The sequence below is a fragment of the Channa argus genome, chromosome 7 (genome assembly GCF_033026475.1).
Source record: "Channa argus isolate prfri chromosome 7, Channa argus male v1.0, whole genome shotgun sequence".
Lineage (NCBI taxonomy): Eukaryota > Metazoa > Chordata > Actinopteri > Anabantiformes > Channidae > Channa > Channa argus.
Window position 1 is genome coordinate 4,110,016 of NC_090203.1, and position 13,464 is coordinate 4,123,479.

The following is a 13,464-nucleotide window of genomic DNA, read 5'->3' on the forward strand; positions in this document are numbered from 1 at the left end:
TTTCACAACCATTTCTCACAAGCATAAATATCCCCTCTCTTTTATCTCTCTTTTTTTTTTTTTTTTTTTACGCTCTCCCCTCTCTGCTTTGGTGTTTTGCTCCTCCCTGCTTCCTCCATCAACCCCACCTCCGTTCAGAGTTAAGCCCTGCTTGTCTCTCTGTTTCTCTGATCCTGGTAGCAGTGCTTATGGGAACTCCTCAGACCAGTGCGCGCACTGCTGGTCTCCAGTCGCCTTCCCCAGAACTGCAAGTGGAGGACGAGTGGGGGGTGGGAGGAGGTGGAGGAGGAGGAGGAGGAAAAGGGGAGAATCTGTGCTCGTGCCCTAAATGAAAAAGAGGAAAGGGGAGAGAACAGTAGGAAGTGAGCACGTGAGAGATGCAGTGTCAATAAAACTGGGAAAATGAGTGAAAAAGGAGATGATAGCTGGATAGAAAAATAGAACAAAAACAAGAGTAGAAAAACAGAGAGCAGCACAGTGGAGAGAGGCAAATGAGTGAGCGAATAGGAAGCGGAGAGAGAGAGAGTGAGCAGGAGCAAGCAGGAGGGAGGGAGGCGAACAACACTGCAGACACTCGCCCACTGTCACTGCTCCACAGCCAGAGGACAGAGGCAGCAACGGCAACCGTGGAAGTGGATACGATGGAGGGGAAGGACTGTATCATCCATCTTCAGCTCAGTCCCCGTCACTGACAGCCTCCCTCTGGGACCATCCTGCCAAGTCGGGAGCAAAACGGGAAAAAAAGGAGAAAACTACTCTTTTTGTCCTTCACAAGACCAAGTATCGGACCTTAACTCCTGCGAGACTGACAACACACACCACACACACCTCATTTTCTCTCTTTCTCTCTCGCACTCACACACACCTACTCACACCGTCGCTCTCAACCTGAAGCACACTTCACTTCTCGCTGCCTTTTGGACTAGTGTGTTTTTGTTGTTGTGGGGTTTTTTTTTTTCTTCTTTTTTCTCTTCACTGCCTTCGGTGACATTCTGAGCTGAGTGGATTTACTTTTACCCTGTGGCGGACCATGGGGCCGGGGTGGAGGGGTGCAGCAGGGACCCTCCAAACAAGGACAGAGGGGAGCTGGTACCTTTTGGTGACATTGCTGCTGTTCTGTGGTTTCTGGAAGGCTCACACACAGACAGATGATGGGAAGTCTGTCTACTTCTGGGAAACAGGTATCGCTAAACCTCTAATTATATGTGATCCCGTGACTTGCATTTGGAGTGTTTAAGAGGGTTGGTGGTGTTGGTAATGTATGTGACCTCCCACACTCAGAAGCAATGATCACTTAAAGCTAATCATATGTGTTGTTTCGTTTCATTATTAGTGGGAAGTGTGCTGAATGGTGTGTTTAACTTTTTATGTATCCTCTTAGGGAGCATGCAAATCAGTGCATGCAGCAGCATTTTCTTTTTTGAAGCTTATTTTTGGCTCTAGTACAGTAACAGAATTATTCAAAGGCTTAATTGACTTGATCTACAGTGCTTTCAGTTGACACGCTTTTCGTGTCTCATAAATGTGTTATTTGAGGTATGTGACGCTACGCTGCTGAACTTCAAAGATATGTTCATTTGACAGATGACCCAGAAATCTCCCATCAGAACAATCTCCTCATACTGACTAGTCTCTGGCATGCAGGACAAACATGATCCATTTTTGAATGGATTACTTTCATCTCCCTGAGTCTCATTACATTCCCCATTATTGAAATGTCGCTGCTATGTGTTACAGCATTCAGATGATTGGTGGACACTGCTGCACAGGAGTGATTGGGGAGGGAAGTGAAGGGAAATGGTTTTTGATGGTACAATAGCAGCGGTAAATAAGTGTGTGTTGTGTGTGTGAAATTCATTCATATGCAGTAGGTGTGTAGGATGTGTAGCTACAGTGTTTCTTAGCACACACTTGCTTTTGTGCACTAAACGTACTGTAGCTGTGTTAACTATCAGTGAAAGGATCGTTTGGAGTCAGTTGCGTTTGATAGTGACATCTAGTGAAGTGTGTTATCAGTGTTGACATGCAGGAGAGGCCCACTATCAATCACGGATGCTAACGTTGTAGAGTCAAGTGAGTTGTGATTACGGCAGCGATGATTTCTAATGGACACTGAGAAAATTAATTTGGTTATCTCTGAGCCTTCTTGGAAAGTTCTCCAGTTCATAATTAGACAAACACTCAGGCGGTTGGGGTGTGGTCTACTGAAAGCTTTTTTTTGTTTTTTTTTTTGTTTGTCAAGAACAGGACAATTTCTCTTCCAAACCCTGACTCACACACCCCCCCACCCACGTGTCCTGCTCAGCCGTGCCCAGCACCCGTCCCCGGTTGACGTGTCCTGCGTCTCTCCTGTGATTCTGCATCTTTAAAGAGGATGTAGCTGAATAAGGAGATTAAAGGAGCAGGGATTTAACAACCCAGGAAAGACAGCCCAGGGAACAGACTTGAGAAGGAGAAAGGCAGAGTGAGCACTGCAGGCAGAGTGAGGGACTAACTTAACCTACATCCACCCTACTGTAGGTCATTGTGATTATGCCTCTCTCCCACGCTACGGCACCTTTCTCCCACACTATACATGCTCCTCGACTGGAAAGCTCTAGGCTTTGTGCTTTGAAATGTAATCCAATGTTGGGAAATTGTTCACTTCTTCCCAAATAAAAGGTAGTTCATTGATTTCAGCCCTGGAGTGTCCTTTTTTTTTTTTTTTTTCTTCTTCTGCCTTTTTGGTTTGACAATTGCCTGTAGACTATCAAAAACACATAGGGCAATTTAGGGCTTTGAATCCCAGTGCTTTTAATCGAAATGTGATTATGTTTGAAAAAGATTTGCATACTTGTTTAAAAAAAACAAAAACACAAAATGTGATGATGTTTGTGCACATTGGCAGAGTGTGCAGTGGAGGGAATATTCTTGTGGCAAGCAATGCTCTGATGTTTTGCATATTGATGAGTGTAGCTGAAATACAGCCCCTGTCTTCAAAACTGGGGGGAATTGGGCTTGCATTGCCTTTATTGCCTCCCCCGAAAATATGATGTATCTGTTTTAGAAGGTGAGAGACTTCAATGCAGTTTTTTCCTCTTGGAATACTATTCAAATGAGGCAGAGAGAGACAACATGCTCTGCCATACACTGCAACTGATATTTCTGAAGGAGAGGGGGGAAAAAAAAAAGAAGAATGATTATAGCCACCACGAGGATGATGGTGGTGATGATGGTGATAATGGCACGCCACAGTTTTCCGGAGCCTTTGAGAGATTGCCGAGAGTTTGTCTCCCTCTCAGATGCTATTTTCACACCATTTTTCTTCTGTCGCTTCCTCTCAAATGTGCACTCCCTTTGCACTTGTTCCTCTGCAGCTCGATTGCACTGTTTCACTGTCTGGCACTCTATGCTATATTTTGCATTGCTGTTTTAAGAGTCATGGCTTTTTCCACCATTGTTGTTCAAGTTTTAGAAAAAACCTTTTCTGGTGCCAGTACTCAGTAGCCAACACGTGGATGAAAATGTGTCTAACAAATGCTGCGAGATCTTGTGTAATAATTTTCAACAGAGAATTGCTAATTGCCACACGTGTAGAAGCATAGTCCTACTGTACACACACACACACACAGCAGGTGCATCTTTGCAATTCTGGTGCAACTGTATCTGTGTGCTTCATTAGTGTTGTTGGGGAGACAAGGTTGCCAGGTTTGAGCTGTCAGGACCTCACATGTCTGCCTGAGGACAAAGCAATTACAGGTGGTGATGGTGAATTTTAGAAAACACACACTGTTACATCTCCATATCTTGCAATTCTCTCTATGCCTGACTGTGTTCGGTTGAATGTGGCTTGAAGATTAGGCAGGTAGGTAATCTTTCACCGGATCTTTAAATATATCGATTGATAGAAAAAGAAGATGAACTTTGCAAAGAAAAGCTGCTTTTTTTTTTCTTTTTTTTTTTAATGTTGAATAATTTATCAGTCTGATTTGACATTCTGATTAAACCCCCCCTCACCCGAATGCGGGCCTGTAATCTTTACTTTGATCCGGATTAGCTATCATTCAGATTACCCAGGTGTTACCCCTTGTCTCTGATCAGGCCAATCTCCTTTCACCTACCATCTTATCTGAGAAGGTGAAGTCACACTTCTCAGCACGTGTCTCTTTGCTGTAGTCCTTTTAAGTCACCTGAGTCATGCACAGCCTATTCAAAGTTCTTGCTCCAGCTCACCTACTTAACACACATGGGATTGTTTCTCAGTATGTGTGTTAACACACGGCATCATGCTGGAAATAATCCTTGCTTGATGGATAATCTAACAGATTTCATCTATCACAAGTGCAGGGAGTAGTGAACTATTTGAAGCCTAAAGAAACTACTAGTTTAACTACACTTTGCAGTAGCTCGGTGGTAGTTTATCAGCATGTTTTCATAGTGATTCAAGTAGTTTAAGTACTTTTCTGCCATGTGTTGTTAACTGTTACTGGGGCGACCTATAGTCCTATATAAGTGCAGACTGTTTACCATTTACTTAAACTGCCAACCATTGGGGGCAATAAAAGGATAGGGAGGGGTTTCTGTCATGGGATTTCTTTGCATTATGTAATAATCTTTAATCTATTGTACATTGTCAACATGATTGTTTTGGAAAGCAGTCTGAAGTACTACTTTTAGATTTGGCTCAAGGGAACTTTTGCTGTAGTTCAACTCCATCCAGTGTAAAGTAGCTGGTATCTCACAAAATCGTGTTTCCAAAATGGCCATCACATTTAGATAAGTTACCAAAGTTTAAAGAGGCAACAGCAAACCCATGGCTTTGCATCACACAGGCTTCTTATTGGCCACCTTTTATGGTCTCTTCACAGAGCAGGAGCATTGTAGGTGCTGTTAAAGTTAATCACAGACTTAAAAACGTCTATTCATTGTTGACTGTTTAAGACAGTAAAGAGTTTAAATGAAACACATTTCTCCGTGTGTCTACAGTGTCTGTACGTGAGTGTGTTTCTGTGTGTAGGTCTGTACATTTGGCAGCCTCGCCTTTGTAATGACCTGCCACTTCTCAGACACAATGGCGTTTTAGTTCTACACAGAATCATACAATGAGGAGCACTGCGGCTTTCAGCACTCCGAACGTGGTGCTGTGTGTCACCACATCCCGCTGATGTCACCTTTCAGTACATGGGGACAGGGCGACTAGCACTGGCAGGCTATTGTTAGGCGCATTCGTTCCTGCCTTCACAGAGGCACTAGCAGTGAAAGATGTCACCATTGCTGAGGGTTGTTAGTGCCTCTCCCACAATCACCTGCTATTATGGGAGACCCACTGAAGAGGCCATCCACGGAATTGAGGGAGAGCGGGTGTGACAGGTTCACAAGTTCAATACAGAAAGCCAAGGTCATTAATATAGCAAAGAGCCTTCAGCCAAACTGGGTGTAGTAACTGAACGCGGGACGGAGTGAGTTTAGAAGTACAGTAAAGCCTTAAGATACCAAGAACAAATGTAAAGTATTTCTTTCTTTCAAGTGCAGCAGTATATTTAAGCATATGTCTATAAAATCTGCACAGTATAACGACACCATCTGTCCATAGACTACTTAAAATAGATTGTTGTATTTTGTCTAATCATTAAAATGTATTTGGACTGTCCTTGATCAGAAGTTCTCATTTACAGTATGGCTTGTCATTCTATAAATGGGTTTCTTTTTCTGCGTACATAATTGATTCCCGTCCTTAGTTCACCTGGGCACCGGTGTAAATTGGAACCTGCTCTCTCTGCACGCCCCGAAAATCCTTTTCCCTAAATAGCTGTGTGCTAATACCTGCGATGTGTATTATGTCCGACGGTTCTCTTTAAATGATCCAGAAACAAACTGGCGCCTGAGTGGCTGTAGCTTTGATGGCAGGAGGAATGTGACTGGCATCATCCCAAATGAGAATATCCCTTGGAGATCCCAGCCTCATTTCAGCGAGTGCATTACAGCATGACCCCATATGACCCTAATTAGCATAGCACCTGAGGGCAAACAGGAGTCTGCTAGGTAATTGGCTGGCCACTGCTTAAATTCCTTAGCAACATGCAAAAAAATTAAGGCCATGCATATAAATTAGGACCATTTCCTTGGGATTTTCATTTTTCATTACAGATTGTGCCAATGGGTTTATTTTAATTCAGTATGCCTCTGTTTTTGTTTTCATTTTTAGTTCAGTTAAAGTGGAAATGGAAGCTAATTGTGTGTCTGTTGTGTGTGTCTGGCCCTACAACCATCTGAAAGTGAGCACTCAGCAGCATGCGGAACCTTGCTTTAGAAAGGCAGCAGCAACAGTAGCCATGTGGCCTCAGCATCTTTCCGTATAAAAGAGGAAGGAAGCTACTTTTCAAAGGGACTTTTTTTGTCTCAGTGGAGAAAGAATATGTGTGGCTGAAGCTCCGCTGCAGCTGAAATGATACAGAGCTACTCGACGATGGACCGTGACATCGCACTTGATTTTAAAGGTATTTGCAGCGCAATACGTCATGTTTGACCCAGATTGATCTGATGTGTGGCTTTAGACATATTACCCCACCGCTCCCTGCTCTAGGCTGCTGCATTTTTTGAAATGGCCAATCCATCCAGCAGAGAAAAATGGCAAAGATATGCCAGAGTTTGTTTAATCTAAACCGCAGAGCTTACACTAAGAGCTGGCTATTACTGATATAGGAGGGATGGCTGGATTAGAGATTACACTTCATCCAAAATACTTTATTTAGAGTGACATAAGAGGATTCCTACTGCCTTATTTTGCCATATTTGAATAGCTCATAACATGTTTTAGATGGGGCACTATGTCATTGATCTACACTACCAGTGTACTTTGCATGGACATGGCATGAGTAAGCAGATCAGTATTAGATTTATGATATGTAGGGATGATTTGCTCTGATTTTTAGCCTCACCCAGCTACATCAAAGTAACGTACTGCTGTAAAAAAAAAAAATGTGTGTGTGTGTGTGTCTGTGTGTATATCACATCAGAATTTTGTCATTTTTCCAATACAAATCTCCTTTGTATTACAATCTCACTTAATTGGGAGTTTGTAATTACAGATTAGGTGCTGTTGCTCAAAGGCTCTTTGAGGGTAATTTTAATTAATTCAGTCTTGCTTCACAACTCTGCTCTTTAGTTTCTCCTCCTTTACACGTTTTTCTCCACATTCCCCTTTAAAATGAAGAGAATGCTTTAGTTCGTTGAGTTGCACAGAGGTCGTGTCCCCACGGTGTCTCTTCACAAACAAGGACCTAAATCTGCGCTCAACACAAATAAATCCTATCGCATATTGGGGGGGAAACCAAAGGCTTCCGTGGTCAGGGAGTGGCATTCAAAACAGGCCATTGACTCCCACAAGATGCAACAAGACAGCTTCAGTGGGCCGAGAGGAAAAGCAGCATCATTGAAGAAAGCAGTGACATTTACCTGAAAAGAGCCTGGGCTGTCTCCTCCGATGCTATTTTAATAAAGCCAAAAAGATGGAGAAGGCTTAGGAGCAAATATCCTTCTGTCCATCCTGCAGCCCTGTCATTAATCGCTGATCTCTCCCATTGGCCATAAGTAGTTTTATTCTCAGCTGTGCAGTAGTCATGAATTTATTTTAGATACACTTTTTTTTTTTTTTTTTTTAGCATAAAAGCTTCTTGTTTCATAGTAGGTTGGTGTTGTGCATTGCTCTCTTGTGAGTGAAACTGATGGAAAGCTTGATGCTCTGGAAAGTGCCTATTGTTGCACTATAAGAAGATTAATTCATCATTAGATTGTGTGATGAGCTGTAAACAAAGACTGCTATGATCTGCGGGTTAAGGAATCATATATCAAAGCTATTAAATCTATCTGAATACCATGAGAATATGACATCCGAACACTGAGCTCCTGCTGGTCTCATATAGCTACACGGCTTTTGTTATTGAAAGTCCCACTGTAGTGCTGCAGTTGTGACCCCATTTATGAATCGTTTTCTGCTTGTTTTTGGTTTGTAAGTAGAAATGGTGCAGTAATTCTTCTGAGTGCTCTAAGAAACAGTGTCAGGATAGTGGCTTTAGGTAATTGTTTGTGACAATGTTTGCCAATGCTTGATTTGATGGTGTTGGCCTGTGGAATATTGTTGAGCCCAGTGTCTCCTGACTTGTACACGACGTGCTTCGGTCCTACATTGGTTTGACTGCACAGTGGTAAAATGCAGAAGTAATGTCATTAAAGAAAGGTAATTAAGCAGATTAAGAGTCTAGGGCCATGCCAGTAGCTCTGTGAGAGTGTACACTAATTAGGAATGCTAGTGCTCTGAGCCATATGCTAATATCAACATGCTAATGGGCGCAATGACAATGAGTGTTTCCATGTGGGCTAGTATCCTGGTTTTGTATCTTTTCCTGGCAGAATCAGGGTATTCCAGACCCCCCTTCCCTTTGTAACCTTTTTCAGCTCCTCCAGGTCATACCAAGGCCTTACCAGACCAGATGAGATGTGTAATTTCACCAATGTGTTCTGCATCTGCCACTTGGTCTCCTACCACTTATACTTGCCAGGCATCCAGGAAACATCCTGACTCCCAAACCACGTCACCTGGCTGTTTGCAACTTAAAGGACCAGCAAATGTATTTTGAGCTTCAAATTGATGTTTATACTTGTATCTGCGATTTCATTCTCTAGTTCACTGCCATAGGTGAGGTTTGGACCATACTGTAGATTGACTAGCTCAGCAATATCGCAGCAGCCTGATGCGGTGCCTGCATTACTGCTGATGCTGCACCACTCCACCTATCACTCTCTGTCAAGTTAATTTCCCTCAAAACCCGAGTGTCAACCTCATAGTGATGCTAAAGCAAAAGTCAGGGGTCACTAGGTCATTAGGATCCATCTTCTGGACCCAGTACAGAATTTCCGGACAACCCATCCAGTTCATACCAATTGTAGACATGTAAATTCACTGGCCACTTCTTTAAGTACACCTGTACAACCTAATGCCATCAAATAGACCAGCTCTGACATGAATTCTTCTTTTGCAAGGTTATAATTTCTCAGTTTTTAAATTGTCTGTCACATGAAATGTCAGAAAGGTTTATTATTGAGGTCATAATGGGTGTGAGTGAGTCATACTGGAGCAATATATTAGGCTTCTGATGTTTTGGCATCAGATTGTATTGGTGTACCCAATGAAGTGGCCAGTGGGTGTATGTAAGTCTGGACAAAATGGTGGATAGACTGACATCATGCCAAGGTGACTAAGCAAAATACTAATTTGTGCATATAAACACAAAGGGATGTTGATTGCATAGAGTAGAATTATAATTTTAACATATTAAACCTAGCACCCAAGTGACCCTGTGCTTTCCAGCCAACCTAACCTTCACAGTAATGGTAAATGCTTATTAATCACACATACATGGTTCAAGACGGAAAAAGATTTCCAGCACTTATTAGTAAACCTGACAATTATAAATGTGATTGATAATGTTAATCTCCTTTGCATTTAGGCTGTTATATTAGTGTGCACTTTATTCTTGAAACCGATGAAATTTAACCGCATTTCAAGTCTTTTTGTGCCCAGAAATACTTAGCCCCATTAAAGATGCATATGCCAACAGAAATTGGAAAAGGTGGTTAATTTGCCAACTTAAAAATGCATAGAAAAGAAAATAATTTTCAGAGAGCACACTTCATTTAAGCCCTAAGATCAGCATAATAGGCCTGAAATAATAATGAGGCAAGGAGAGAGAGAGAGAGAGAGAGAGAGAGAGAGATGGCGAGGGGAAGCATAGAGGATTTGTAGGCATCAAAAATCCATACAAAGAGATTAGAGGGAGAGAGCACAGCAATGCATGCTTTAACTTTAGTATCAACATAATAAGCCACAAATATATTATGGCGGAGGAAGAGAGAGAGTGATAGAGTGCCTGGCTAATCACCAGTGACAAGCCCCTGGATTAGAGGGAGGGCGGCAGATGGCCCCAGGCAGGGCAAGGCTGACTGTACATGAATACCCCACTAGGTTGATCAGGCTCACTAACTCCTCTGCCTACAGCAGACAAGCCTGGTGTATGTTCAGTACTTGTCACTGTTTTGGTGGTGGCCCACACATATGCTTATTTACTCACCAAAAGTTTTTGTTTTTTTTTACCAACCACAGAACCAGTTTCCTTCTCCTTCAAAGTATTTTGAACCAAAATGGGCTCGTGCTCCCAGGGAGAACCAGATACCGGATGGATCTGAACTTGAACTGTGGTGACATTGGCATCATGAGTGGGGACAGTGGCAGTAATGCACCAGAAAGCTGTTTGCCAAAGGCCAAGGAGCCTCACACGAGGAAGACGCAACATAGAGAAGTGGGTTGACTGGACATCCAAGAAGAGTCTTGCTGGATTCATGGTCACTGTGCACAAAACCCAGTGCCAGTGCAAAACCTAACCACTTCCTTCACCTCATCGCAGTAAAAACAATAATGAGTTAACATGTTTCTAAAGACAATCAGCACACTGCCTTTATGTACCAAGAAAACTTAACCTCTGCTTTCTTTTTCTACAGCAGCATCCTGTGTGCTGCTTATAGTGGACAATTATTTGAATAGTTAAATATTCGGGACCAGTCCTAATACTATACACCATCACTATAAATGTGTGGTTGCTGGTTGTCATCTAGTTTTTTATACTTTAAAGACTGTAGGTTTAGTCAAACTGCTTTACATCATCAAAGATGAGGTTTTTCACATGTTTTTACAGCTGGAAGTGGAGATATTTTAACACAGTGAAGACAGAGGAAAGTTATTCATTCATAAAAATACAAAATTGGGACCCTGTGTAAAATGTAAAAACAGAGAGAACACAATTATTTTCAAATACATTGAAACCTATTTTAAATACAAAGACCACATATTAAATGTTAAAATGTAGAAAATCCATAGTTTTTTCCAAAATTTGCTCAGTTTGCATTTGTTGCGTGTATCTCCTCTCAGAAAAGTCGGAACAGGGGCAAGAAATAACTGGAAAGTGGTGTAAAGCTAAAAAAAAAACACCTACTGGAACATCTCACAATTAATGAGTCAGTATTATGAATGTGTATTAGGAGCATCCCAGAGAAGCTTAGTCTTTCAGAAATAAGGATCATGTCATCTGAAACAGTTCTCGGGCAGCTGGACCCAACTGCAACCTCTGTAGTATGAGCAACCAGATGTCGTCATCATCAGAACTGCAAAACATTTTAATACATGAAAGGCAGACGACGTCTAATACTATTACATTTACTCCCCCAGCTAGAACCACAGGATGCAAGTCCAAAGTTGGAGAAGTTGCTATTTAATACAGGAGAAAATAATACAATATTTTCCTCTGTTTGTCTAAATGTAACTAGATAAGTGTAGACTGTGGTTATTTTACTATGTCTTTTAATGTTTTAAATGGTTTCATAACCAAACCTACATCCATTGATTCAAATGTCTATTCATTTGTTCATCCATTAGCTTTTCCTCACACTACCCATTGTACCGTGGGTGTTTGGCGTGGGCCCGCTCTCACGGGTGTCACTTCACACAGTAGGTCTCTGGCAAATACTTACCTCAACTGACACACACAAACGTGCACACGCTCAGTGAATTCCACACGAGGGGGGTTTGCATTTTTCTTCGATGCTGTGTTGACAAGCAGGCAGCTTTTTACTTGATTTAGCAGTTACAGTCATGCAAGAACAGTCATCGGTGGTCACACCTCCTGGTAAATGTAGCTCAGTGGTAGCATGCGACAGATTGTGAGAGGCTGTTTCTCATCCAGTTTAAGTCTCATGTCATTTTGGTGTGGAAGTTAGTCATTAGGTCTGTTGTTTGGTGGTTTATTTTTAAGTGAGAATAAATGTGATATTTCATCATTTCTGAGGGGGTGGAGTGGGTTAGCACCATCGCTTCAAAGCTAGAAGGTCACCGGTTTGAATCCTCGACCGCCCGTGGCCTTTCTGTGTGGAGCTTGCGTGTTCCTCCAGGTACTGTAGTTTTCTCCCACAGTCCAAAGACATTCATGTTACCTGTCCAAGGTGTATCCCACCTCCTACCAAGTGACAGGTGGGATAGGCTCCAGCTCCCCGTGACCCTGAACAGGATAAATGGTTAGACGTGATGGATGGATGGATAATTCTCGAGATCAGAGTTTGCAAAACATTTTCTGTATGATACCATAAATATGCATATACTGTATGCACTTGTCTGTTTACATCAAAAGGTTTAGGGAACAACAGCGATGCTGTCGGTTTGCCCAAATTATGTTTTAGTATCTAAAAGCAACACATTTTGGAAACTAGAATAATGAGGTACACTCTTTATCATTGGGTAATGTTTGTTTTCAGTTATTAATTACAATATCCTTAATTACTTCGATTCCATTTTGCTAATATAAAGAGAAAAAATGTGAGCACGAAAAAAACGACATGGATATTGAGATCCAAAAATTTTCCACCTAATAAGTGATAAGAAATAAAAAGTCACTAAACTTCAGTGTGGTTACTTCAATGTGGACGCTCCTGTTTGATCACCTTAATTTGCACTGCAGACTTTTGGACACAGACTTAAAAATGTCCTCTGCACTCTTTACTGTATGTGATTCATCAACCATGCTTCTATTCGACCCAACATGACATTTAGAAATACAGAAGAATTAATCCCTCAAACTCTTCACACTTTTCCCAGTGTGCAGACAGTACTCAAATATAGCTGTTATTTCTCTCTCTGTATGAATTCAACAATGATTGGATACACCTTCATTCATATAAATACACTCTGAAGGTATATAATTTGATACCACTCTTTGCTGCAAAACAATAAATGCTGAGATGCTGCATCTTGACATCCTGTGTTTGAGTCCAAACAGAGAGAGAAACATTGGTGTAATTATAGACTCAGATCAACATTTTTACAGTCCAATACCAAGGTCTGTTTATTCAGCTCGTTCAAATGCTACTCCGAGAGTCTTTATACACAAATCACTGAAAGTGTCTCTGCATCTCTCAGGAGCAAAATACATCCCAGACTGTCTTTCACTATATGAACCCACTCAGCCTGTCAGGTCATCAGGAGTCTGAGGCACATTTTGATGTTAAGCTTCACATAGGCTCTAGTTGCCTTTTAAAAACCAATTTAAAACGTTTATTCACTCCTCCACCTTTGGCTGGATCACCCGTCTCTACTTTGTGTTTTCAACTTGATCTGCATCCTACTCATAATTGCTTTAGCAAAGGTTTTAAAAAGAATGCTTTGGGATTCTGGAAGCAGGTCTTAATACAATTTAAATGTGCTTATATGTAAACTACAGTAGAGTTTGGTCTCTGCCTGTGATCTGATCAGTTTGCCTGTTTAAGACTCTTTTAAGAGAAGTGTTTTAACACATGAGCTATCGAATCCGCAAAGTGCAAATTCACGCAGTAAACTGTTCACAACTCAAGAGGAGCCAACAACAATCCTGCACACGAGTGGTATAA

General features: G+C 41.7%; 1 protein-coding gene across 8 annotated transcripts in view; it reads left to right on the forward strand.

Moving 5' to 3' along the window:
• The first annotated feature begins 276 nt into the window (after positions 1-276).
• Positions 277-13,464, forward strand: part of thsd7ab (thrombospondin, type I, domain containing 7Ab) — a 140,489-nt gene continuing 127,301 nt past the window's right edge. For 3 of the 8 annotated variants that reach the window (XM_067510482.1, XM_067510487.1, XM_067510488.1), the window contains exon 1: positions 280-1,181. In XM_067510482.1, the coding sequence (XP_067366583.1) occupies positions 1,031-1,181 (151 nt within the window). In that variant the 5' untranslated portion in view covers positions 280-1,030. Of the gene's footprint in view, positions 1,182-13,464 lie in introns of all 8 variants that reach the window. The other 5 variants (XM_067510481.1, XM_067510483.1, XM_067510485.1 and 2 more) reach the window with 3 other exon arrangements.